The sequence below is a fragment of the Chenopodium quinoa genome, unplaced genomic scaffold, assembly GCF_001683475.1.
Source record: "Chenopodium quinoa cultivar QQ74 unplaced genomic scaffold, ASM168347v1, whole genome shotgun sequence".
In the NCBI taxonomy this organism is placed as follows: Eukaryota; Viridiplantae; Streptophyta; class Magnoliopsida; order Caryophyllales; family Amaranthaceae; genus Chenopodium; species Chenopodium quinoa.
In genome coordinates, this window is record NW_018745413.1 from 857,207 (window position 1) to 885,200 (window position 27,994).

The window sequence follows — 27,994 nt, forward strand, 5'->3', positions numbered from 1 at the left end:
GCGAAATATGATACTTACCACCTGTTCTCTTCAGTTTATTTTCAGTTCATTTCAGCTCCAATAAGTTCAGTTCAGCTCTAATATGTTTAGTTCAATTCTTAATTTCCTCTCTTATAAAATATTCAGTTCAATTCAGTTCAGCTCGAATAAGTTCAGTTCAATTCAGCGCAGTTCAGTTAATCTGAGCGGCCCTTAAAGTCGATGAAGAATATATAAATTGAAGCCACCTGAAGAGAACAGGGATATTTATTTTTAATTCATACTCCCGATTTTATCAAGTGATGATTAAATTTTTGGAGGTTTTGACTCTGACGGTAAATTACATGATGAAAACATTATTAGACACTGACACTATCATATACTCATACAGCTTAAGAGCAATCTACTGTCAAAGTCAAGATTTCAACAAGATAATATATCACTCGATATAAATTGGAGTAAACAATATTTATGAAATTAATGGATGAATAGCATTTGAGAAGTTATATGGAACTCCCTAATCACAAGGCTGAGGCTGAAAAAGCGCGCTCCATGACACCAGGAAGCCAACCTCTGAAGTACTCCTGACAATCTGCCTCAGCAGGCGAGATTCCACCCAGAGGGGTAACTGATATCTGAATAATACATGCATTATAGCAGCTATACACGAAAATAATAATAGAACATTGGAGGAATTGCTTACATATCCTTCTTGGAGAGATCGGATATCAATATCAGTATCTTGAATTGAGTGTTCTATTGCCTGTGAGTATATAAACTCCAAATGTTCAATAGATGATTTTATGGCAATAGAAGTGATTTTTTTTTCTTTCTTCTTTTTTGGTGAGAATGGCAATTTAAGTGATGAATACAAAGATGTATGCATGGACAATTAAAACTCCAAATGCTCGATAGATGATTTAAGGAATCAAAGTGAGAAATACAAAGATGTATGCATGGAAAAATAAAACTCCAAATATTAATAGATGATTTAAGGCAACAAAAGTGATGAATACAAAAGATAAATGCAAGCAACAAATCTCTGCACTACAACCTAAGAGAATTGATATAGGGGAAACAATTTTGAAAAATCTCGTGTTTGACGAAAACAACAATCGAATCGTTAATCCCAATTATGGGGTTAGCTACATGAACCAAACTTTTATCTCATGTACTTGCCAACCATTATCACCTCCTTCCATTCCATTTTGTCCAATGTTATATGCTTTTTTTATCAACTCTTTTGGGAAACCCTCTACTTTCCTTAGAGGTATGTCTTCTGATCTTCACCAGACATGCCCAAACAAACGCAATTTGTTCTGCCTTATATTATCCTCAACGTCTACAACTCCAACTTTCCTTCTACTATCTTAATTTCTAATACAAAATAAATCATAATTTCAAGAAAAAACATTGCACCCTATACTTTTTCAGGAAATAAGTAAAGTTATTTTGAAGGTAAAGTGTCACCCATGGGTAGCTTTAAATAAGGTCCCCGGAAAAAGATTGGTTTTGCAACAGCATGGCTAGCCCTAAAAGCATTTTGTAGCTTGGTTAGCAGTTCAATCTGGACTTGCTAGTAAGATTAGGCTTTTATAGCAACATAATCTAACAAATCCATCATGTGTGTTGTGTGGCTCTGCTCCTGAACCACATGAGGACCATTTTTAGGCGTATGCACTCAAATTGTCAAATGGAACTATGGAAGTAGGGTGAAGAATGGACCAGCTTAAGAGCTCTAAGCCAGTTTTTATTATTCCTAAGAAAGGTTAGTTGGAAGTGAAAGCCATTAGAAAGAAGAACAGCAAAGCTACACTATATATGTGTTTTGTTGAGGTATTCTACAATCTGTGGATTCAGATTAGAAAATGATGTTTGCTATAGATCTTTACTTGTTTCCGGATGTTGTGATGATATGTGTATTCTAGTCTTCAGCTGAGCTGTTTTATCCTCAGGAAATGAGGAATCTCCCTTTTTTGTAGAAAAGCTAAGAAATAAAGTTTTGATTGTCACTTGAAAACCTAAGAAATAAGATTTTGATTGTCACTCCTATTTTCTAACAACATTTGCAAAGAGTAAACTTAAATTGAGCATCATTTTCCAAACAAATAAATAAATAAATAAAAACTTTAGCTTCATTCATTATCAGCAAAAAATGGGAAGACGAAGATGATTATGGCCAATGTAAAAGATGGTTTCACTTTTGAAATTTGGATTCTCCCCCAATTTAGCTCAATAAGATAACCCAAAATACTCCATAAATATTCAACACATTGATCCCCTTCCTAATATTCTCTTATTTATAGTATGCTCCTAATATGACCATCCCCCCACATCAGTTCATTACAAGTTTCTTCTTTAATATTCTACACGTGATTTTCTCCGTATGAATTTAAGGTTGTCAACCACCAAATTGCTATAATTGTATGTCATCTACTAGTGACATTCTTCAAAAACCCACAAAGCTATTGAAGCAATGTAAACAGTGATATATTGAGTCAATAATCATCCATAGAGCTTGCTAACAATAAGAGAGCACTTCTGACAAAATTCTTTTCTATGTAATTCCCTTATGTGATGCTTTCAAGGAGTTTCCTATGAATATGCTAGGCGTTATTAAACAATCATTGTGTTTTGTCAATCCAACGTCTCCGGTAAGTACTATACTTGCAAAACAATGCTGTTCAAGGACCGGGTGTTTAATAAAATCTAAGGTTCCTACCATTTTCTTTAAATCTTGTGTGTTAATTTAAGGCTTTTTGTACTAGTTCCTCACAAATATCAAAGCAACCCCCCTAGAGACCCTTAAAACAATACAACTTGCCACTGGATCCACTTAAGGCTCTTTATATCGAACGACCCTTGCCACCAATAGGCAAGAGTGTCTATCAACAGCCTATCCTACCTATGTTACTTCGTGCCACAAGCCCACAAGCCATTCCAAACACTTGGCGCTTGCACCTTCGTCTACCGTGGCTAAGACTGTGCCGCACAACTCTGGTATCAAAATACTCGGACCGTGACAGCCTGTTCTCATTGACTGAACTGAGGTGAACTGAGGTGAGCTGAGCTGAACTTATTAGAGTTAAACTGAACTTATTAGAGCTGAACTGAACTGAAATAAATATTTTATAAGAGAAGGAAATTAAGAGTTGAACTTAACTTATTAGATTAGAGTAGAGCTGAAATAAACGTACCATAACAGGCCTAAGGCACTGACTTTAAGAAAACAATACAAACCCACTTAATTAATCAACCTAATAGCCACCTCCCCACCCCATTTAGCTCCTACCCTTCACCTTCTTACCAAGGTGTTATTACAATCACCACCTTAAATTAAAACCCTCCATCACTACACTGTCAAAACGACAACACCCATGATGATTTGTACCAATTTAACCACCGTCACAACGTCACCTCTTACCTAATACATAACTAGCTCCCATAACACCCAACCTCAGCCCCAATGCAAACACTCTTGATTTCTCTCCTCAACAAACCCGATACTTATCTTCCATCTACATCACCTCCCCACTCCTCCGTTTCCTATACTAACACCACCTTAACCCACCACAACCACTTAAAGATAGAGAAAGAATAAAAACATACAAATAAATAAAGCTCGGCAATTTAAATATAAAGATACAAATGAATGGGCCAAAGGGGAGCCCTACCCTAACCTTCATCCTACAACCCCTCATCCTAACCTTCTATAAAGATCATAGTGAAATTTTCACTATCCTAATCTGCTAGTTGTAACCGATGCATCAAGGGCATCCAGCAAGCAATGGATCACATACACAAGGAGCAGGGGAGGACGGGGAGAGCAGTCAGGAGGGAGAGCAGTCAGGAGTAGGAATAGTGGAGCAGCAGTGAGCAATCAAGGCAGGGCTGCTATCAAGGTAGGGCTGCTATCATATGATAGCAGCTGAACAATTTTTGTCTTTTGTCATTACCTTGTTATGGTTGCTTGTGTCTATATAAGAAATGGGAGGGAGGAGTGTGCTAGGTACCCAGATATTCATTTGAGGGTGGAGAGTAGTGACCTCAAGTCACTAAGTAAGAGTGGTGGCCTAAAGCCTCCTTGTAAGAAAGATTGCTCCTTTAATTAATGAAAATAGTTGTCTTCTTCTCTAAAATCAGTCCCTAGATGTTGCTTGTGTGTGTAGGGTTATTGTGTAGTTGTAGCAGTTCGTTACAAGTGGTATCAGAGCGGCGCTTCTGCGAATGCCGACGCCGAAAACCACCACAAATTCCGATTTTTTTTTTTTTTTTAAAAATGGTTCTTTGTGCAACATAGAGGTGCGACGCTCTGGAAGACCAAATGACCGGAGTACATGATTAACTCGAAACGATAAAAGCAACGATGAAGACTCAAGAAGAATCCCTCGAGATATCACAGGATGAGGCCATTCCGAGACTCGACGGTCGATTCGAGCTGTTCCGCCAACACCAAGACGCACAGATGACAATGAACAACACAACTTAGGCTCAGTTCTTCGAGGAGCTCCGCAACCTCGTGGCCTAGAGGAACCACGAACAGTAGGGCCAACAGCTCAATAACAGAATGCGAGGCTGGCAAGACCGAGAAGGCGGCGGCGGCGGGGGTGGTCACCGTTAAAAACCCAGGAAGCTAGAGATGCTCGTTTTCGAGGGTACCGATCCCGACGGTTGGATACTTTGAGGGGAGAAATACTTTCAGCACGAGGACCATAAATTACAAGCAGCCGTTATGGCCATGGAAGGCGATGCTTTACGGTGGTTTCAATGGGAAAACCGTAGGAGACCGGTAGAAGGATGGGAAAGCTTGAAGGTTAGGGTTCTGTGCCAATTTCGGCCGACCCACGCCGGAAAGCCTTCACGAACAATGGCTAGCAGCGAAACAAGAGACCACAGAGTATCGCAAGAAGTTCATCGAACTTTCTGCTCCATTAGAAGACATATGGACATACCTGAAACTATAATGTTAGGCCACTTCATTAATGGCCTTAAGGAGGAAATCAAGGCTGAGATTAGACTGATAAACCTCTATAATCTAGAACAAGCCATGGAAGTAGCAGGTTAGTAGGTATAAAAAACGACCCCTTGTAATTGGATCTAGCAAGTCCATAATAAGTGGGAATACAAGTAAACCTTTAATTGGGCCGGGCTTAGTAAGCACTTATAGAACACCCACCCAGCAAGCTTCAAGCTTTAAGGGATGGCCAAAACCACCCACTGAATCGCAAGGATCGGTGAAAAATTCAATATTGATGCCCTTCACTTCAATGAAATCCAGCGAGCTACGACGGTTAACGGAAGTTGGACATCAAGATAGAAAGGCGAAAGAACTATTCTTTAGGTGCAATGAGAGGTGGAGCGTTGGACACCGGTGAAAAAACAAGGAGCTGAGTGTGTTATTAATGGGGGAGGAATAGGAGTCTGGAGAAAGCTCATCGGGGCCACTTGAGACACCTACCGAGGAGGATGTTCCGATGGGAGTTTCCCTGGAAGGTGGGCCCGAAATTAGTGGTTGTAATGATAGATCCAAGGGCAACTCACAACTTCATTTCAAACGTCCTGGTTGCTGAAGTAGGCGTGCCGGTGGTAGGTGACAGAGAATTAGGAGTTTTCCTGGGAAATGGTGAATCAATTTGGGAAAAGGGCGTGTGTAGGGGAGTGCGAGTGTTGCTCAAGGGCGGCTTCATGGTGGTGGATAACTTCTTACCACTTCGACTAGGGAATGTCGACTTAATTCTAGGTAGTCAATGGTTAGTGAAGTTGGGCTCTGTCGCCACTAACTAGAAAACTCACATAATGAGTTTTGAAGTGAATGGTCAGACCACCACATTGGTAGGCAATCCTTCACTAGAGCATTCGAAGCTCAGAACATTACGGCATGAAGGAGGAGGTATTTGGCTAGAGATTAACAAAGTTGAGGTGGAAAGGGTGTGTAGCAAGACAGGGGAAGTGGCTACAATAGTGCCTGGAGGATGTGATGGGGCAATTTTCATAGGTATTTGATGTTCCTAAGGGGCTACCACCCAAGTGAGGCCACGAACATTCGATAGTGTTGAAAGAGGGTAAGTGTAAGACCTTACAGGTACCCACAATTCTAGAAAAATAAGATCGAAAAGCTGATTCGTGAAATGCTGGAAGCAGGCATTATTAAAAAGGATAGCTCATGGCGTTTTTGCGTCAATTATAGAACTTTAAACCGCAAGACCATCCTAGACAAATACCCAATTCCCATCATCGAGGAACTCTTGGATGAGCTTCACGGGGCAACCATTTTCTCTAAACTCGACCTTAAGTCGAGTTACCACCAAATATTGGTTCAGGAGGAAAACACCCATAAGACCTCCTTCTAAACCCACGAAGGACATTACAAGTTTCTTGTAATGCCTTTCGGCTTGACTAACGCTCCCGCAACTTTTCAAGCTCTCATGAACAATGTGTTTTGCCCGTACTTAAGGAAGTTCGTGCTGGTTTTCTTCGACGACGTTCTCGTTTACAGCCTCAACCAGGAGAGTCACAAAGAGCACATGCTGTCGAAGCTGAAAGAGCACAAACTAGAAGCTAATTTCAAGAAATGTGACTTTCGACAGCCTAAGGTGGCCTATCTGGGCCACGTTGTATCCTAGGAGGGTGTTGCGGCGGACATGGAGAAAGTAAGGGCGATAGTGGAGTGGCCTATTCCGAGGAGTTTGAAGGACCTATGTGGCTCATGGAATCAAAACTCGGTCGTTCGGTTATGGAACGGGCTCTTTGTAACGGGTTTCAGAGAGACTGAACCGAAAAACCCTGTTATATAACGGTGAGTCAAAAATCACACCCAACGCGGGGCATCTCCCGTTCCATAAAGGTGGAACGGCGTTCTAGAACCGTTATAGGCATTTAGCGGCCGTTTAATTTTAGTAATTCATACTATCCTTTTATGCTTTTGCGAATTCACGGCTTCAAGCTTTTGGAGTTTCATTAATGGCGGAGATGGAGGCTGAAGATGGGTCACGGACCTCACGGTCAAACTCTCAAACTGGTTCAGCAGAGAGAAATAAAAAATGAGTGGCTGAAATATTAGACACTTGGACCCCACATTCAATCAACTTTTCTTTTTATTTTTAATATTTTTGGACCCACCCTCCATTATCCCTTTTTTTTAAAAAAAATCATTTAATAACTTTAATAGTACACGTACAAGTATTTTAAGTATTGAACTAAGCAGTACATCTTTAGATTAGAATATTACTGTAGATAGTATTGCTACTTCATGGTCTGCATCATAATGTCTTTAGTATTTATTATGGAGTATAGTTTTGGCTATAATATGGTATAAAGACAAAGAATATGGGTCTACGAACTAAAAAATCTGCTTATGTGATTTTTTTAAAAAAAATTCACGCCGCGAAACCCGCGATCCGTTCTATTTAACCGTTACAAGCCGTTCCCGCGACAACGCGACTGTTTCTGCAAACGCGACCGCGACTGCGTTTTTTTTCCATGACGTGGCTTCTTAGGACTCACCGCCTACTACAAGAAGTTCATTAAGGGGTATTTCAAGAGATTGATTGATTGTGGAGATTGATTGTGCGGCTGCATGGGTTCCCAACATCGATAGTATCGGACCGTGATCGCGTCTTCATGAGTGTTTTGGAGAGATTTATTTAGGCTACAGGACATAGACCTCAAGAGAAGTACTGCATACCATCCTCAAACGGATAGGAAAACAGAAAATGTGAAGAAGACACTCGAGACATATTTGCGATGCTTTGTGAATGGCCTAAGTCGTGGAGTAAGTGGTTGCCCAGAGAGTATACTTACAATACCTCACAACATGCTTCTACTGGGTTCATACCTTTTAAGGCGTTGTACGGATGAGATCAAGGTTGACAGCTTGGAAGAATAGAATGGCTAGGTGCTTGAAGATTTGCATATGAACCTAATTCAAGCCAGCAAAGGATGAAGTTTAATGCTGATATGAAAAGGAGAGAAGAAGAATTCCAGCTAGGAGATTGTATGTATTTGAAGCTACAACCATACAGACAAAAATCGTGGGTAAAAAGGCTGAATGAGAAACTAGCTCCGCGCTTCTATGGGCCCTTCAAGGTGATCCAATGCATCAGAAAGGTGGCTTATAAATTAGAATTACTCGACACTTGCCGCTTTCACTCTATTTTCCATGTGTCTCAGCTTAAAAGAGCACTTAAGAGAGCACTTAGTAATCACACAGCTTACCCAAACATCCTTAGTCAATTATCATCGGTGGAACTTGAGGTGGAAGTCAAACCCGAGAGTGTGCTAGAAACCAGAGCATCTAAGTATAGGCAGGAAGTGCTTGAGGTACTGATTAAATGGCAGGGGTTACCACCATTAGAGGCAACCTGGGAGGAAGCAGCAATGATCCAAGACCGTTTTCCTTCTCTGCACCTTGAGGACAAGGTAGCGTTTCTAGTGGAAGGAGATGTAACGAATGCATCAAGGGCATCCAGCAAGCAGTGGATCACATACACAAGGAGGAGCAGGAGAGGATAGGGAGAGCGGCCAAGAGTAGGAATAGTGGCGCAGCAGCATGAAAAACAGCGAGCAGTCAAGGCAGGGCTGCTATCATATCATATGATGACAACAGCACACTTTTTGTCTTTTGTCATTACCTTATTTTGGTTGCTTATGTATGTATAAGAAAGGGGAGGGAGGAGTGTGCTAGGTACCCAGATATTAGTAGTCATTTGAGGGTGGAGAGTAGTGACCTCAAGTCACTACGTGAGAGTGGTGGCCTAAAGCCTCCTTGTAAGAAAGACTGCTCCTTTAATTAACGAAAATTGTTGCCTTCTTCTCTGAAATCAGTCCCTAGTTGTTGCTTGTGTGTGTGGTTATTGTGTAGCTGTAGCAGTTTGTTACACTAGTCTTCAGTCTTCCTTTCACATGATGGACATCATAATGGTTAGATTTGGCCATGGCGGTTTTAAATGTGGAACCTTTGACCAAATCCAATGACTATAGTCCGTAAGCCATTTCATCCGCTAATATGTGGTGGCTTTATAAACATCATAGTGAAATTTTCGCAATCCTAATCTACTAGTCTTCGGTCTTCCTTTCAGTCTTTCACAAGATGGACATCATAATGGTTAGATTTGGCCATGGCGGTGTTAAATGTGGAACCTTTGACCAAATCTAATGACCATAGTCCATAGGCCATTTCGTCTGCTAATATGCGGCGGCTTTAATGAGTCTGCTAGGGCTCCTTGGTAGTTTTGGTGAGAGTGGTAATGGTGGGTAGTTAACGTGAGATTGAGGGTGGGGAGTTAGGGAGGATGCGTGGTGGTGAATGTAGGTGGTGGTATTTCGGTGAAGGTCAATAAAGGTGGCTTTAGTGAAGGTGATGAGATTAGGTGGTGGTTTTTCTGAGTGTGACGCGGTTAGGTAATGAGGTTAAGTGGTGATGGGTCCTGGACATGGTGGTTTTGGAGTTGGGTATAATTGAGGTGAAAAGGAGAGGTGGAGTTATTAGGAATGGGGTGGGTTTGATTAAATTTAAGAGTGGAAAACTAAATAAGATTAAGTCGGTAAAAGATAAGCAAGTATGTATTATATACTACCTCCGAAACATATTAGATGCAACTTTGGAGCTCTCAAGAAACCCAATACAAAATTTCATAATTGTGATTTAATGGATTCAAGAGTATGTAATTAAGGGTAGGAGAGAGAATGGAAATAATTAACCACCACTACCAACAACAGTCACCAAGATAGGCTACCACCATCGTCTAACCGCAGCAAACCAACTCGTCGAATGTCGGCACCACCATAAAACCACCTAACTCACTATAAACCACCCTGAATCACCGCAAAACCAACCCATCGACACCACCACCCACCCCTGAACTAGCCTAGAACCAGCCTAATCTACTCAACCTGATCTACTCCAACCAGTCCTAAACCACCTAAAATCGGTTCGATCTACTCGAACTATCCCAATACCACCGCCACCACTCACCGCCTCAACTCGAACTAGCCCAGAACCACCCACAACCACAACCAGCTATAACCATCGTCAAACCACCCCGAAAACCCCCTTAAGCACTCGAAACCTTCCAAAACACCCAACACAAGCCCAGCCAACCCCTAAACCATCAAATCCAAAGATTTAATTAAGAGAAGCAGAAAGAGATAGAGAGAGAGAGAGCGAGAGCGAGAGCGAGAGCGAGAGCGAGAGCGAGAGCGAGAGCGAGAGCGAGAGCGAGAGCGAGAGCGAGAGCGAGAGCGGCGCTAGAGAGAGAGATAGCGCGCGAGAGAGGATGTTGGTGGTGGCCGGTGACAAAGTCGGGAGTCTTGAAGGTGGTGGTGGCCGGTGACGTCGACGATGGTGGTTGCCGGAGTTGTGAACGATGAACAACGATGGAAGTTGAATGATTTTTTTGAGTTTAGGTTTATTGTTGATGGGATTTTATTGATCATGGACAATCCTAAAGACCCTATGGGAAATTCCAAAATCCTACAATCATGAACATTCCTATAGGCAATTTTGCACAAGTGCAATTATGAGAATAATCAAACTTGCTTAGCCAAATCTAGATAGCACAACCATACGCTCTGGTTTACATGATCGCATACCCTAATTGTATAAGGAGAGAAAAAGGAGGTTTTATGACATAAACCACATAAGGTATATGGTACGTAGAGTCGTAGATATAAGGTAAAAGATAAAAATAAATAAAATAATTCAATTTCAAATTAAAATTCATTTCTTTTATTGAAATATTAAGGTGCAAGTCTTATACATATAAGGTACATGTCTTACAAGTATAAGGTACATGCCTGAAGGTATAAAGTACATACCCTAAATGAATAAAGCACATAACCATTTTTTTTTTTTTATTTTCTAAGAAAATTGGTGATTTTTTTTTTTAACCAAATTTTAAGGTACGTGTATAAGGTGTATGCCTTAAAATTATAGGTACATCACATTAAGTAAAATATAATAAAATAAACCCAAAGTTTTCTTAGGAAATTCTTTTTAACATCTAATTTTTAATTTCTCTTTGGTAAATAGAAAAAAATATATCATCTTTGGTAATCTTGTATTATTGATTACCAAAGATAATTACTATTTCAATTAAGATCCTTAACCATGGTTAGGTTTTTAACATTTAAAATAATTTTTTTTTAAATTAAACCACACCCTCCACTGTTAGCTAGCCACCCCTTTCCACCCTGCCTCCATCCTCTTGTCGGAAGCCCCCCCCCCCTTGCCCCACCAATAACCTCACCCTAAAATTCCAACTAGCTGTCGACACCCCCAATCCCTCCCTTTCCCCACCCTGACATCCCACCTTAAATTCAACTTTTCACCACTATCATAATCCTTTTCTTCACAGATTTCTTACACTCAAATTGACTCCTCCAATAAATCTAGGGTTGATTTAGACGATTTCTCACGGTCTAATCGATCATGTCTTAATATATTCATGTTCTCAATCGATTTAAGCTTCACTTCTGCTTTCGCTGATTTCAATAACCTTCGAAACCATGGCTTTCCAAGTTTTCATCGTTTTCATATGCCAAAACTTCACCGAAATTAGATCCACAAGCTTATCGAAGAAGCTAGCATGGTCTTTGACTAGGTTTTCGACGACTTCTGCGGTGATGGAATCATTATCGGTGATAATAAGGGTTGAATATGGGGTAAGAAATTGGTGTAAGAGGGAGGAGTTATTTGTTTTTTGTGCTGAATTTGGGGTGGGGAGTCGAGGTGGGGAAAAGAGGAGGGTTGAGGGTGTCGGTGGCTGGCTAAGGTATATGGGAGGGGCTGTCGGCATGGGAAGGGATGGGTTAAATTTTTTTTTTTTTTTTAAAAAAAAAAAATATTTTATAAATAATTTAATTGTAAAAAAAATAATAAATAAATAAAAAATAGATGTAGTTAGATTTTAACATAATAATTTGTACTAATGTCATGAGTTGTATAAGTAGTTTATTATTACCAAAGATAATAAGTTTTTTTACAATTCACCAAAGAGAAATTAAAAAACAAAGTGTTACCCAAGAGAATTTCCCAATTTTTTTTTAAGAACTTTTTATTTAATTTTACAAAATTTTAAGGCATATGTCATATAGTTATAAGGTACATACTTGTAAGATAAAAGTTCTTTGTATATGCCTTAAAAATTGTAAGGTACATCACACTAAGAAAAAAATGTATATTTTAGTTTTATTGCATGTACCTTATGTGGTAAGCATAGTTCTCATGTGAACTATATAGCAAAAGCAACCATAAGTTGATACTATTTCTAGTTAACCAAAAGATGAGATCATGAAACTATATAGTGAAAAAACACCTAAATAGATTTTATAAACAAAGTTGAACCACGTCAAATGTGACCTAAGAAGATATTAGCATATAATTTCTGTTTCCACAACATTGTGACCATTAATGGAATGCGATTGATACCACATCTTCGAACACTGAAATTAATATACATATCCATTCTTACCGACTCAATAAGGCCAACGAGTTCATCTAACATTAATCACCAAAATGAACGAGGAAGTAGATTGCATGATGTATTTAGTGGTTACAACTTACATTAAGAGAACCATTTTTTCTTCACTTTTAGCAAATGGCAGTCCCTCAGATATAGTTGATGCTTTAAATTCAAACCCCAGTCCTCTTATGTGTGAACCAAAAATAAGGTAAAGGTCTTCTCATTGAAGATAATAAAGGAAGATAAACATACCACTCTCCTAAAAAATTGTTGGCCTTGAGACACTGTTGATGACTTGACATCCAGTGACTCTGATGAGTCCATATCCATTTCCATTGTTGACAACATTTTTCCTTGGGCAGTGGATGTAATTTGCTTCCATCCCATTTTGAAGATACTTTTACCTTGGGTTGTCAATCTGTAACCCTGCCACATCAATGACAATATATTTTATCATCAAACTTAATAGGCAAGTTCATATCCTCAAAAATGAGTTTCTGATTCATGAAATTACTAATGAATGACATTTGACATCAAACTAGTGTGTGGCCTGGAGAATGCATCGGGTTTTACTTTGAATATCAATAAATATCATTTGAACTATTAGATATAAATTATATGTATAAAAAAAGAGAGAGAGAGAGAGAGAACAATAATAACTATGAAACTAAATAAGTGTTCTCAAATCAATGCTTCATACAAAGTATTTAGTACATTAAAATTGATATGAAACATAATCAAAAGATAGCTAAGATGGTAAGAACATTAATTCCTTCTTATAGGTCATGTGTTCGAACCTTGTGATTATTTTTATCGCCATTGAGACATGTTTATATTATAATGGATGGTGTGGCCTACAATACATGAGAAAGGTGATGTGGCATACATGTGAAGGGTGTCACGTGGCACATATTCTATTTTAAGAACGTTTTTTAATATATAAGTACACATATATAGATATAGGATGGCAGAAGATTATAGGAATGACTGACAAGCCACTATCAAGCTAATGCAACAATGGCTATGAGTCTATGACCAATACTGATCCCTAACATTTACAAATACTGAAGAACAGAATTGCAGGATCACCCCAAAAGTTACAGACTTAAGAATTGTTTCAGAAATCCCAGTGTAACCACTTTTCAGAAAGTAAGTGATGATAATATGGAAAGTACTTCAAAGCAGATGGCACTACTAAATTAACCAAGAAAAAAGAAAAAAAATAAAAATAAAAAATAAAAAATAAAAAATAAGAGAGAGAGAGAGAGAGAGATAAGGCAGACAGGTTTTTCAACCCACTAGAAGTAGGATATGCTCACTAATCAGTTTCACACAAATCAGCAAAAATAAACATGATGATTCCCCAAAACATGGTCGGGCAGGGGGGAGGTAGGAGAATTGTAAAAAGTCAAGTGATTTCTGAATTAAAAATTTCTGAATCAAGGAAAAAAATGGTAATAGTTTGATAATTGGTATAGCTACAATACAGGGAAAGAACCTCTGAGATTTGACCCAGATGTAGAGTAAATCATTCATAATACAAACAGAAAAAATGATCCATTTCTTCTGATATTGCACACTAACATACAAGGAAGAAATTGTGACCCTCTGTAAAAGCATGCAGAGCCTTAAGAGAAGTTAAATGCAACAGCTAATCAGAGGCAAGAAAAATATATGCATGAAAAACATTTGGAAAGTCCTATATAGTCATCCTCTCTTTTCACCAGAGTTCAGATTACCCATAAAAAGTTGATGAAATAATTGATCAGATATTCTAGGAATTATAATAAATGGAAAACAAGATATGAAGACATTCTATAAGTAGGACATCTATTTCTCCTAAACAATGTTGTGTCAGATAGCCTAATAAGATGCAGGAAGTACCTTGTGACTCCGAATATTTGTTGGCAGGTCTATATTTAAAAAGCATCTTTGTGGATAGGCTTTATTTTTAATCTCAGCTAGCACTGCATTTATGATGGGTAGACATGCTTCAGCAGCTAAAGCATAGTCATCAATATTGCTCACACCTCCAACCCTAGAAAAATAGAATAGCAATCAACACCGTCAGCTCAGCACATAACTAGTTTGCTACATCCTTATCTAATGATGCGTGCATGTAACATCAAGAAATGATAATGTGCACCCTACACATTATATCCTACTAGGACCTTCTCCGAGTATGCTTTCTCAAAAAATGTTAGCTGCTTGTAATCACAGTAGATAAGTGACTCATTTCAGTGTAAAGAAGAAGAAACCGATAACCAGTGCAGCCAATTTAAACAAAGGATGTTAAAGAAAATATTCTCATTGTCCATGATCACAAGATAATTTGGGTTTATTTTCAAGTGACCAAAACAAAGGTGTCCCTAATTGTCTACAAAGTACAAACGGTATCTGGATGGCAGCAATTTATTGTTTAACTCACAGAGCAGAGTATATGAAAGCTTCTCCCCCGCACTTCTTTTCCTTAAGGACAGATTCAAGTTTTTTTACGAACAAAATATCAGTAGGACTGAAATTGAGTTATTGTCAGGATTTTTTAGGACTTAATTTATTGGTGTGTCCTCATACTGTAGTTTACATGCAGTTTTACACTTCTATCTCAGCAAACTGAGGTAGCGTAAGATGTCTTAGGCACGTAATCAACAGGAATTTATTAATCTAGAATACAGAATACTTGACAAATAATGTAATCAGCATACATGTGCATGTTAAAAGTGGAATATTAAAGCATAAGATATTGCCATATACTGTTGATAAAACCCATTGATTTTGGCATTTAAAAGATTTTCATTGACCAAAAACTATAAGATAATAAAATTTCAGATACATACCAATCATATGACAGAGATATTGCTGGTATATTGTTGAAGAATGCTTCTCGAGCCCCGGCTACAGTCCCAGAGTAAACACTGAGTAAATGATGAAAGAAAAAAATGCATTACCACAGAATCAAACAGCATAACATAAGTATTGGAAACCATGACTATAAAGTAACAACACAAACAAGAATTGGACAATGTACAATTCATTTTCCTAAAATCCAACTCAAAAGGCCTTGTAAGCATACTTTTCAACTATAGATTGCATCACCCATAGGGGCAATAAACACTAGGGTTGCAACCATAAACATATACTTCCTCCATTTTTTTTTTTTTTTTTTTTTTTTTCTTTACTTATTGATCCTGATTGCCTCATTTACCCATAAACTGGCATTCTACTAAACAACAACATATTTACCAGTTTACAAAATGCATGAACATTTTGTAGTGTGCATCCATAAGTAATTACAAAAAAAAAAAAAAAAAATTTGTAAACTTGCAACATTTCTGTTTTTTCAAGTTTACCAATCCATAATTTCAACCATTAATCTCTTATATTATGCTTGAGTTATAATGATAAAAATTAAATTTAAAGAAAGGGGGAAAGCTTCTAAAGTGATTGACATGCCTGAAAGGTATATAGGTTTTGAGGCTGCAGAAGAATAATTGGCTTTTGCTGGATAGAAGTGCAGGATACAAGAACCCGATGGATAGAATACTGTTTTTAGCCTTGTTAAGATGTTATTGTATCATACAGTTTTTCTAATCAAGAAGAAAAATTAATCACCCAATGCAGAATGACTAAGATTCTATCTCACATCCTCCACAGCCAAGATAGGGCATCCCTAAACGACCATCATGAACAAACTTACAGTTTCTGAGAGACTAACAGAGCTACAAAATAGTGACTAGGAACTATATACGGTACCCTAATTAACTCAAAATAATCCAATGGTCTATGATGTGCACTAGTGCAACACACCAAATCTTCATCAGATAGGTTCACCAAATTGAAGCTCTTGCCTCTGACAAATAAACTGCACCAAGTATCTCCAAGATCAGTCACCTCCCCCCTCACTACCTTCTTAGATCCACAAATAGTGATGAGACTAAGACACCAGGAAGGGCAACATGTTTAAGCATCAAATCTGACACCAATTTCAAGCATCAACATCCAATCTAGATCATCAAAGGCATTATCTTATCTTCTTACGAAAAATAAATGTCGGACCAGTTTTCTGCCACCAATTCATACAGCATAACAAGCTTAATAGGAAAAAAAGCTGCATAGTCACTTACATATGATAACCACAGTTACTTCCCATATTTATGCCACTAAGTACCTGCAGGCAAACATAAAAAGAGTTGGCCGAATCTGAGATGACTGACTAATGCAATTAAAGAGCCAACTTATCAACATCCAAGAATTGAGATAATAAAGGTCTTCTGGGGGAGGAGGAAAGCACTGGTCAAAAATCATTTGGGAGTTCTCTCTCTTAAAAAATAAAAAATTAAAAAAATAAAAAATAAAAAAAAAAAAACGGGGGTACAAGCAGGTAAATAGAATAATATTGCCAACTTGCAAGAAGATTCAAAATGGTTCAAAAATTCTACTGTATTTCTCTTTACCACAACCACTTGATAAAAAGTGTTTTAATCTATATATGAAATGGATGAGAACAATTTCCACATTATAACAGATTTTGTTTTCAATGATCTCATCATCGTTGCCAAGGCCGGTTCCAAGAAATACATAAAAAGTACTACCTTCATTCCATATTCAAGGTAACATCTAATTTTTGCACAAAGATTAAGGAGAAAGTAGAGGTAAAGATTGAGATGGTGGGTACGGGTGGCTGTGTGGGCCTTTGGCGGCCAGGACCCCAACTATAGCTTAAGTTTAACAGTAGATATTCACCTAATCTGGGACATCCCAAAAGGAAATCCAATTAGAAAAAAAAAAGATTTTGTATTTGTTTAGTCAATTCATGGTGTTGTCCTAATACCATATTTGTCTAAAACCTTTTTACTTTGCCCTTAACTTGAAATGCTATTGGCATGTCAAGACACTGATTTTCAAAAATTGAGAAATTACTATGTGAGATAGAGAAGAAAAAAAATGCAAATTGTAAATCAATCATGCCTTCTAATATCTAAAATACAAAAAACTCAAAGGTGCAAACTTGGCCTCTGCTTCCAACACAACCAACGCACCAATCAATAACAATTTTATTTTGGACTTTAGGTAGTAGAAATTATATGGAAAAGTAAATTTATAGAAACATGTAGAAAAGCAACTGTAGAAATTACTTGTTTTCACTTGTATGATTGTTTGAGCAAAACTACTGAAGAATGAACAATTTACCTACTTTTCCATTGTTTAATTAGTTTGATGAGGATACATACTTTGGTTGATTTACTGAGGATAATTATTGAAACTCATAAAAGGATTTTAGATATCGGCATTTTTCCTTTGATTTTGAAAGGAAAGTTCATGTGTAAAAAGTATTTAGAAAGAGATTTTAAATTCTACCAGATCCGGAACTGATGGAAACAGAGCATCTGAGATTCCCAAAGAAGAACAATCTGCTGGCGTGCCTGCAAGAAGTACACATCATTACCATGAGTCCATGAGTGGTCTTTACGAAAGATTACAATTACATAGCAAAAATTATGTTTGGTAAGCATGAAATTATAGTATGAATGCTTATGCAAGCATCAACCGGTCATTTTTAGCACCAAATAAAACAGCAAGTGGAGCAAACTCTGCCCTATCAACAAAATTTAACCAGATACTTATTGATCCTGATTGCCTCATTTACCCATAAACTGGCATTCTACTAAACAACAACATATTTACCAGTTTACAAAATGCATGAACATTTTGTAGTGTGCATCCATAAGTAATTAGATCATTTTCTAAGCTGACCAATTTCAGTAGATGAGGGCTTATATAAGACTCTAGATACATTTACCCTGTAGTAGCTCTTATACTGTTATCTAATACTATTATCTCTCTTTAGTTGACCTTTGTATCAGAATTTGTTTTAGTCGATACCTCTGATAAGGAAACCCAATACTTGTTATTTTACCTAAATACATAAATATAATTGATAGTTGATTCCACATAAATACAGTCAACAAAGCATTTAAAACAAAGCTTCAACAGATGCGACTTTTAATGGCTCAGTGAGGGGTCATATCGGAGTAAAGGAAAGACAGAAAGGTCGGAAACCAACTAATTAACTAATAAGTAATAAATAAAGCAGAACTATCTTAAGAGCAAAATGGAACCTGCAACTGCAAAAGCTGTGGCACCCTCAATCTCCACTTTCTTGGCAGCAATAGGATGACGCCAAGTGATCCCATGGCTAACAGCTGATTTTTCCCTGTAAGCACCAGTGTGTTACTAGTATGAAGCAGTTGAAAACAATAGTCTAATTAGCAATATGTTTGAATGACAGTGAAAAGCAATGGAATTTATATCATAAAGTAAAGAAAAAATGGCTTAAAATAATCACAACTATTAACAATGCGTGCAAAATAATACAATCTCGACTATTTGCTATAAGCAGTAATTTTTTGTACTACATGTGCAAAATGGTACGCCGGCCACAGGGGAAGGCATCTTAAGGAATATGTTATCCATAATCATTATTATATTATTTTTATTTTTATTTTTTAATATGAAATAACTTTTTTTTCGAAATACATTTAATGCTAATAACTTCCTCCTACCCAAATTAATAATGCTCCACCGCTTTATTAGGCTAGTAATTAAGTTATGTTAAGAGAAAAAGAAAAAGTAAATAGGGTGTTTAAATGCACTATTATATTGATATAATTAGTTTCAAAAATTGTTTTAAAACCAATATTAACACTATACTTCCTCTGTTTTTTATATTTGCAATAACCTTCTTGACATGCTATTTGAAGAATTAGAATATGTAAACAGACGAATTATGTAACTCCCTCTGTTTCATAATGTTAGTCCTATATACTATTTTAGGCGTTTCAAAAAAAATCTACCCATATTGAATATATTTTATTTTTAACTTAGTTTTTCTTTCCTATTTTATACATATTAAATTTTGATTGGTTACATTAATTGATTGTTGATTGATGCAATGGCTCTAAGTAAGGGAATCTCTCCCTTGAATTATGCAATTATGGTTGATGATTTCCAAAACAAAATAAAGTAAAAAAAAAAATTAAATAAGGAAAAAACTAATTATAAATTGTGCTTGCACTTTAATGTTAGAATGCAAACGTTTTTCTTTTCTTATTTTATATGATTGATTCCATATGGGATTATCATATGGAAACAAAGGGAGTACAATTTAGGATAATATGTCTAAAAAAACCTTTAGCAATTTTTTTTGTTCGGGAAAACCTTTTAAAAATTTATTGGCCACATGAAACTTGTTTATAAAAAAAAATTTGTTGAAGATAACCATGAACCTCTAATACACTTTTTTTTTTTTTTTTTTGAAACACAAACCTCTAATACACTTAATTAACCTCTAATCTCCCTTACTTCTTCTAAATACCTATTAACTCTCACTTAACTACTTAATAATTAAATTAATGCATAAATTTTTTTGTAAAAAGAGAAAAAAAAAAAAAAAAAAAAAACCCCACCACCACTAGCCACCCCTTCCCATCCCCCTCACCCCTACGAGCCGTCACCTAGAAACCCCCCACTCTTGGCGACCAACCTTCACCGTCTAATTCCCTCCCTTTTCCCCTTACCCCCGTTGCAATCACGCACCCCTCTCTAAATTCTAACCCCGACAACCCTCCCTCCTCCCTTCAACCTCCACGAAACAGCCCCCATCTTTTTTCCACTTCCCGAAACGACAAAGGGAAGGGAGAGGGTTGTTTCGACCTTTGAGGTGTGGGAAAGGGAAGGGGTTGTTTCGTGGTGGTGGGAAGGGGTGGGATTTTCGGGTTAGGGTTTAGGAGGGTGGTCGAGGCGAGGGTACAGGGGAAAGGGAGGGGTTGGGCTCGGCGGTGGAGGTAGGTCGCAGTTGTGAAGGGTTCTAGACAACAGCTCGGATAGGGGAGGAGGGCTAATGCCACCTAGGTTGCACAGAAACGGATACGGGTACAAAAACAGGTACGGGGACGAAAAACGGCAAAATAAAAATTCCAAAAAACAAGTACGGCAAAAAAAATCAAAAAAATTAAAATTCAGGAAAAAAAAAACATACAATTTATTTATTTTTTTTAGGAAATCCATGCAATGTTTATAAAAAGACAAATACTCCTAAATTCTACTGAGTACAAATCAAAGTAATAGAAAAGTAAGACTAAAAATATTATAAAAAGATAAAAGGAGAGTGAAAAAAGTTACAGAATTACAGCTAATTACCTTTTTTTTATTATTACAACTACTTTACCTTTTACCAATTGAAATGTTAGATAATTAAATAATTTAGGGTTCGTTTGGCATTGTTGCAGTTTTAAGTTTTTTGGTTTTTTGTATATCAGAAGTGTATGATATATGTCATATAATGAATAAAAAATTAGTCAAACTTATTAAAATCATGCTAATTTTGAAAACTGACAACAAAAAAGTGAAAACACTTTTTTCTTGTTTCCTGTTTTTGTTTTTTTGTTTTCAAAAAAACTGAAAACTGAAAACAAAAAACAATGTCAAACAAGCCCTTAGTTTTTTTATTTTAAAAACCATCTTCTTTCTCTCCTATCTCGAAAGGTTCAGTAATGGCTGCCTGGAGATCACTGGCCGCTAGTGTTGCCTGTATGTGGTCGCCTCCAAGGGTTGCAATGCTGTAGGTGACTTCTTCAATTTTTAGGGTTTTCGAGAAATCAAAATCAAAGAAGTAAAATTGGGTTTTTTTTTTAAAAAAAAAAGTGGGTTGGGCTTCTATTGGGGATGTCGGAAAAGGACATGATCCGTCCTCGAAACGTTTCCAAAGGTGCTCCCTGCCGTCCCCAAATTTTCTTCACGTACCACTCTTCAAGGGTACGCCTTGGGGACGTATCCGGGCTGTACCCGACCCCGATACATCCCCGGTACAGGAAAGAGGTTGGCGTACCCTTGCATCATTGACTGCCAGGGGAGGGGAAAGGGAATGGATGGCCGAGTAGGTGGTGGTCTTTGTTTTTTTTAACTTACAAATTAATTAAATAATTAATTGAGAGTTAGAGAGTAAGTAGAAGAAATAAGGAAAATTAGAGGTTAAATAAATCACAGTTAAGAAATTTTATAAACAAGTTTCATGTTAAGGAAAAAAAATAATAATAACAATAATAACAATAACAACAATAACAATAACAATAACAATAACAATAACAATAATAATGCCTTCAATCTACTTATCAAGCCCGGTGGTGGTATACGTCCTATAGCTGTGGGTACTGTTTGGCGACGTTTGGTTTCGAAGGTCGGTGTTGTTATGGTTGCCAGTCTTTGGGCAGTTACTTTGATGGTCTTCAATTTGGCGTTGGGGTTTCTTCAGGGGTGAGGCTATTCATCATGCTGTGAATCGGTTGATTGAGGAGCGTGGTTCTGACGTTGGTCTTTCTATGTTGTTGGTGGATTTTCAAAATGCCTTCAATCTAGTTGATCGTGCGGTCATGTTACGTGAAGTCCGTCGTCGTTGTCCCGGTATTTCGCGGTGGGTTGAGTTCTGCTACTCTAATCCAGCTAGACTGTATTATGGGGACCACACCCTATGATCGTCTCAGGAGGGTGATTTCCTTGGTCCTCTCCTTTTTTCTTTGGTTTTACAACCTCTTGTGTGTAAAATCAAAGATGCTTTTGAGGTATGTCTTCAGGCGTGGTATTTAGATGACGGCACTACTATTAGAGACACTTTGGTGGTAGGGAAGGTTCTACAGTTGAGTATGGAGGAAGGACCTCGTTTTGGGTTGTATCTCAATGTGGAAAAAACTGAAGTTTTCTGGCCTACACAAGACCCTCGAAGCAGGCTTGTGGGTGTTTTTCCCCCTTCTATTGCTCAACCATTGCATGGTGTTAAGTTGCTTGGTAGTCTTATTAATTCTGATTCCAGGTTTAGTGGCGAGCTTGTGATGCAGAGGTTGACCAAGACCATTGCGCTTATGGATAAGATTGCTATGCTGGATAATCCTCATATGAGCTGTTGTTACTTAGGGCATGTACTGGAGTTTCTAAACTCTACTTTTCCTTGCGTACTTGTCCTCCAGGTGCATTCGAGGCGGCTCAGCGCGTTTTCGATGAGGCTCTTCGATCTTCCTTGGAGCGTATTGTTACTGCTTCGGGGCCCGGGTTTGGTGATTGGCAGTGGCGGCTTGCCACCTTACCATTTGCGTTTGGAGGGCTTGGTGTTTATTCCGCAGGTGATGTTCGTCATTATGCTTTTCTTGCTTCTCGGTTGCAGACGCAGCTTCTGCGTCGTACTGGTATTGTGGGTCTTGGTCAACCTTTTGGAGATGTGTTGAGTTTGTTTACTGGAATGGTTGAGTCTGACATTTTATGTAATCCTTGTGAGGTCGCTGCCCCTAAACTCATGAAGAAATTGTCATATATATATTTCACAAAGGTTACCGCTTCTGCGGAATCCACCTTTTCTTTGTCTCCTGGACAGTTGGCATTGTGGAAGTCGCAGCAGGGTGATCACACCTCTGCTTTGCTTCGGGCAGTCCCTATTTCTGGATTGGGTCAGACGATGAACGATAAGACATACCGATGTGTGTTGTGTTATCGGATGGGTGTTCCATTGTTCTCTATCTCGACACCGTGATCTGCTTGCTCTCGGGTTTTTACTAGGGATGTATTTGGTGACCATGCGGTGTCGTGCGCTGGCATTGTAGGTATTAAACATCGGCACAATGTTGTTCGGGATACATTTGTTGATATTTGCTACAGATCTGGGATTTCAGCAAGAAAGGAGGTTGACATAGGATTGTCTGGAGGGAATGACGAGGCCCTCAGACCTGCGATGTGTTACTTTATTCATGGGATCGTGGTCGTGATGTATGTGTCGACTTCACAGGGTCTTCTCCTTTGACACGCACAGGGCTATCTGACTTTGTTCCGGGACGGGTTGTGGTTGATGCGGCTCATCGAAAGCGGGTTAAGTATGAAGCTCGTTGTCTGGCGATTGGATATGGTTTCATTCCCTTCACCTTTTCTTCGCTTGGGGATTTAGAGAAGGAGTCTGTTGCGTTGCTGAAGCGGATTCAAACTAGTGTGAAAAAATATATATATCTTGCACACACGCTAATAGTTGGCATTATTTAAAGCCAATTTTCCTGAAGTAAATTGTACTTCACAGAATTAATTTTTAATCTATCTAGTTAACAACCTATTAATAGTTCAAAGCCATGACCACCAAGTCATTAGGATCATAAACAAAAGGTAGAATGCAAATGATGAGCACAATAACCTTCTATGGACAAACTCTTAAAAACTGGTTTAGTTCCTTTATAGGTTAATAGTGCATAAATGCATACTGCATAGAATACTACTAAATTGATGGTTTATGGTATAGTACAATAATCTTCAATAGTGAAACCAGGAACTTCAAAATCAAGGATGCAACATAAAGACTACAAGAAAAGCTTTAAGTAGGAAAAACCTAAAAAAACCGAGTGATTTCCTAAATAAATAAACTACCAAGCACTATGTTTAATGTAACAACAAAGGACACATACATAGTGAATTGTATACCTTAATAACAACTTTCCACAGCCACATATCAATCAAGATCAGAAAACACAAACTTAATGCTTCTTCAACTATATTCCAATTTAAAGACATTTCTTAGAGAAAAGTCTTTCACAAAATTTAAGAGTAGAGCATCCAATACATTGGATTAGGAAAGAGTGCAAGACCTTCATAAGAGATCAATTATTAAATGAATAAAGAAAAATGATAAATAGGGGACGCAAGATGGGTCAATGGGTCGCAATTAGTTTCTAAGTCAAATTTATGTTGTGTTAAAATATTAAAAATTGTGTAAATATTTTCCATTCTATTAGCCTTTCTTTTCTTGCCCTCCCCCTACTAATCATTACTTACATAATTTACTTTAGAACTAGAACCACCATCAAGTATCTTATCACGGTTTCGAGTTTCATCTTCAATTCGTAAATTTTTTAAATTGTTCCAAAGTAAAATACCCAGAAGTACACAAAACTTTCTTCTGATAATCATTCCAACTAGAAGCTAATGTTGCAGTCATTCCCCCCACAAGTAGTTTTGTCGAAATGGTTATATCAAGATCCCTTAAATTTAGAGGCTAAGATAAGATACTCATGCACTTAGTCTAATATTGAAGAAGAATCAATCATGGTAAATTCAAAAAAATTGCATAGTAATAAACTTATCTACCCCTTGCTTTTTTGAATTGTACTTTGTTTCCAAAGAGTCCCAAATTTCCTTTTAGATTCTTCATCAGTATGTAGATATCATACAAGCAATCTACCCTCTGCCTCATCCTTAGGCTTTTTGCGTTTAGCCTTCACAACATCAATTTCGTCTTCCTACGATTGAGAATTGGGCTTAAGATCAACATGAATAACTTCATAGTCATTAGAAAGAACTTCATGGCCTTTTTCCATAGAGTAAAATTGGAACCATCAAACACATCAAGTTTTCTAGCATCACCAACATTCTTCACGACATTCACGGTGATAGAAACATGAAAATTTGCTTTAAGATTGTTTGAAAAAGACCTATTGGGAATGAAGAATTACGGACGTGTTGACATTATCCTTAAAGAAAATTTAATCCCACTACGAATGTTATGGGTTTTTAATTAATATGCTTTGAGGATTTCCCCAAGTAATGAGATCAACTATAGCAACATAATTGAAACTCCCTCAAAGCACTTAAGAACACTAAGGATAAAATAAGAAAGATAGAAAGAAAATTTCAACTGAAATTATAATAGGAGACTATGAAAGTTTGAACTTGTTTTAGTCAAAAGTCACCACTCCCTAAATTAATTAAGATAATCTGATTTTCTAATGACTGGACATGATTATTCTCCTTAATTATTCATAGGAAACTACCAATTGCACACTCACCTAATCGAGCGATTAAACTGAAAGAGTGCAATTAGACTACTCACGTGATTGGCCAATCAGGAAAATTAACAAACAAAAGGGCTTTACAACAATTAGAAAACAAGTTTGGGTTTCTGCTCAATTAGACTAATGTAACCCTATTAGGCGCTTAACCTATATGTTTTCTAAATATGTTGCATGCCCAATCCGGCCCGTGGTCAAAGTCTTTCACTTTCGATAAATTGTTCATGCTCCAAATATTCAAACTTATACACTTACTCTAAGCTATAATTCTTCTATTTCACCAATTTGGGACTTCCTTCCCAAGATCAAGTTAAATAGAATAAGCTAACTTCTTTCATTCTACTAATGTGTGACTTCCTTCCATAAACTATATGATGTGATACTTATTTCCCATCATTAAAATAACACATATTATGCAGACTGCTCTAACAATAGAAACACAAAAGGCTACAACTTAAAATAAGCAGAATTATTTTAGCAAGAAGCCTAAAATGAATTTATCTAATATTGTTTGTTACAAATGTGGTGAAGAGGGCACAATAAGAAATATTGTAAGAATCCTAAGAATACTAAAAAATAACAAGAAGGAAGGTGGTGACGCAAATGTTGTATAGAATAACACCAATGATATTGTTGCCATGATTTATAAATTAAACATTGGCATGAATCAAGAATTGCAATGCTCACTATAAGTGATGATAGGTGGTATGATTCGGGTGCTACAATATGTGTGCAAGTGGAGGATCGTTAAATTAGTCTTCTTAATAGGTGATATTTAATAACGGGGGAAATAAGTCCCGCATTAGAAGAATAGAAGTTGGTTTATGTAGTTTAGGCTATATAGCTTGATGATGGGAAGGAAGTCTCACATTAAACTAATGGCTATGATTTTAAACCTTTTGATCTTTATAGCAAATGGATAGCGGCCACGTGAGTGTTACGTGACCGAAGCATTCTTTTATAGTTGAAGGGAAATTCTATGGGACTGTTATAAGACCAGTGTTGCTCAATGGTAAGGAATGATAAAGAATGTTGGGCTTCTAAGAAGAATTACAATAAAAAGATGGAGGTTATCAAAAATGCACATGTTAAGATGGATGTGTAGGAACATTCTAAGAGATAGAATCAGAAATGAGGTTGTTTGCTAGAAAAGAAAATGGATGTCGTAAGGGAAAATCGCATGTGTTGGTTCAAGCATTTAATATGAAGTCTGGAGGGTGCACTGATGCGAAAAGTGGAAGAGTGTGACCATAGAGAGAAAGAGAAAGGCCAAAAATGACTTGGTTGGAAAGAGTTAGAAAGGATATGAAGCATATGGCTTTACATGAGAATTAGGCATTTGATCATAAGGAATGAAGGGGGTAAATTTTAGTAGATGACTATAAGTAATAATCACTTTTGGTTCATGTAGCCGATCACTTATAGGATTAAGACTTTGATTGATTGACTATCTTAATACCATAAGTAACATGCAAGACCAACCAAATTAAAAGCTTAGGTAGATTGACGACTGCAGACCACTACAAAAACTAATCCGACAAGAACAATGCTTCATCAATCTCTAACACCAAAATAAAATAATAAATTATCATATATTCGATTTTTATATACATGTAATTTTATTTTGTAAGTTAGTAAATCATCAGAGTACAATTTTAATTCAACAGTTATACAATATAAAAGGTGACAAATTTTTTTTTTCCGGAAAATTTGTCAATTACTACAGCAAGTTAATACTACTTTGTAAATTACTAACTCAAATTAAAAAAGTTGAATTACTACCGCAAAAAATTTTAAGATGTTGCGATTACTACCAAACTCCCATTAAACCCAACTATGACATCATTATATCACTTTAACCCACGGTTAAAGCCCTTAACCATGACGTTATTATATCCCTAATCCATTTTTTGGGGGGGGGGGCTGGTTCCTTAACCATTGGTCAAACACGGATTAAAGGGATATAATGACGTCATAATTGGGTTTAATGGGGTTTGGTAGTAATCGCAACATCTTAAAAGAATTTGCGGTAATAATTCACAACTTTTTTAATTTGCGGTAGTAATTTACAAAGTGGTATTAACTTGCGGTAGTAATTGGCAAATTATCCATTTTTTCCCTTCTAACAATAAGATGTAACGACATCCCTAAACTAAAATACAAAGAATTTCTTCAGAATTCAATTAAATTCTATTTCAATCACAAAATTCCTTTTCTATGCTCAAATTCAGAAACGCAATTATCAAAACAGCATCCAGCAGAAGAAATAACGTAACAGCAATTTCAATTATGAAGATAATGTATTAAAATTGCAGAGAATTAATAGGAAATTGAAGACAAAAAAAGTGAAAAACATACGAATCAGGTGCACAAACTCGAACATGGTAAAGATTGGTGGAGACGAGGACGCGCACTAATGCTCGCAAGCCAGGGGCGTCGATACCATCGTCGTTGGTTACCATGATCGTCGGTAAAACCTCCATTTTCGTCGCCCTGAGCTTGTATAGTGGCAGGAGCGATCGTACGCGACAGTGAGAGCAAAGATTCTACAAATGGCTTGTTTTTAAAAACAACCAAAGATACAATCAATCAAAAAATACAGAGTACAAGTTTAAATTGAAAAAAAAAGTAAATAAATCAAAAACTTTTATAAAATGTGGACTTATTAGACAACCATTTTCAGGA

The 27,994-nt window shown here is 37.2% G+C and overlaps 1 protein-coding gene across 2 annotated transcripts; it reads right to left on the minus strand.

Annotated features, from left to right (window-relative positions):
• Positions 1 to 248: 248 nt before the first annotated feature.
• LOC110713494 (5'-nucleotidase SurE-like) lies at positions 249 to 27,954 on the minus strand. Of its 2 annotated transcripts, XM_021891938.1 has the most exons (9): positions 27,668 to 27,953; positions 18,560 to 18,654; positions 17,799 to 17,863; positions 16,565 to 16,608; positions 15,278 to 15,355; positions 14,325 to 14,478; positions 12,693 to 12,866; positions 683 to 742; positions 249 to 614 (listed from the first exon to the last, which is right to left on the minus strand). In XM_021891938.1, the coding sequence occupies exons 1-9, from the start codon at positions 27,790 to 27,792 to the stop codon at positions 501 to 503; spliced, it is 909 nt and encodes a 302-aa protein (XP_021747630.1). In that variant the 5' UTR covers positions 27,793 to 27,953; the 3' UTR covers positions 249 to 500. The 2 variants fall into 2 exon arrangements, with proteins under 2 accessions (XP_021747630.1, XP_021747631.1); XM_021891939.1 differs by lacking the exon at positions 683 to 742 and having other exon boundaries at positions 27,668 to 27,954.
• Positions 27,955 to 27,994: the final 40 nt, after the last annotated feature.

Bases quoted from the DNA above. Each gene is read 5' to 3' on its own strand.
- LOC110713494 (XM_021891938.1), bottom strand. From the start codon at position 27,792: ATGGAGGTTTTACCGACGATCATGGTAACCAACGACGATGGTATCGAC. The intron at 16,609-17,798 runs GTAGAATTTAAA...GTTTGCCTGCAG, and splicing joins TTCCATCAGTTCCGGATCTG to GTACTTAGTGGCATAAATAT. The intron at 12,867-14,324 runs GTACTTCCTGCA...TTGATGTGGCAG, and splicing joins CAAATATTCGGAGTCACAAG to GGTTACAGATTGACAACCCA.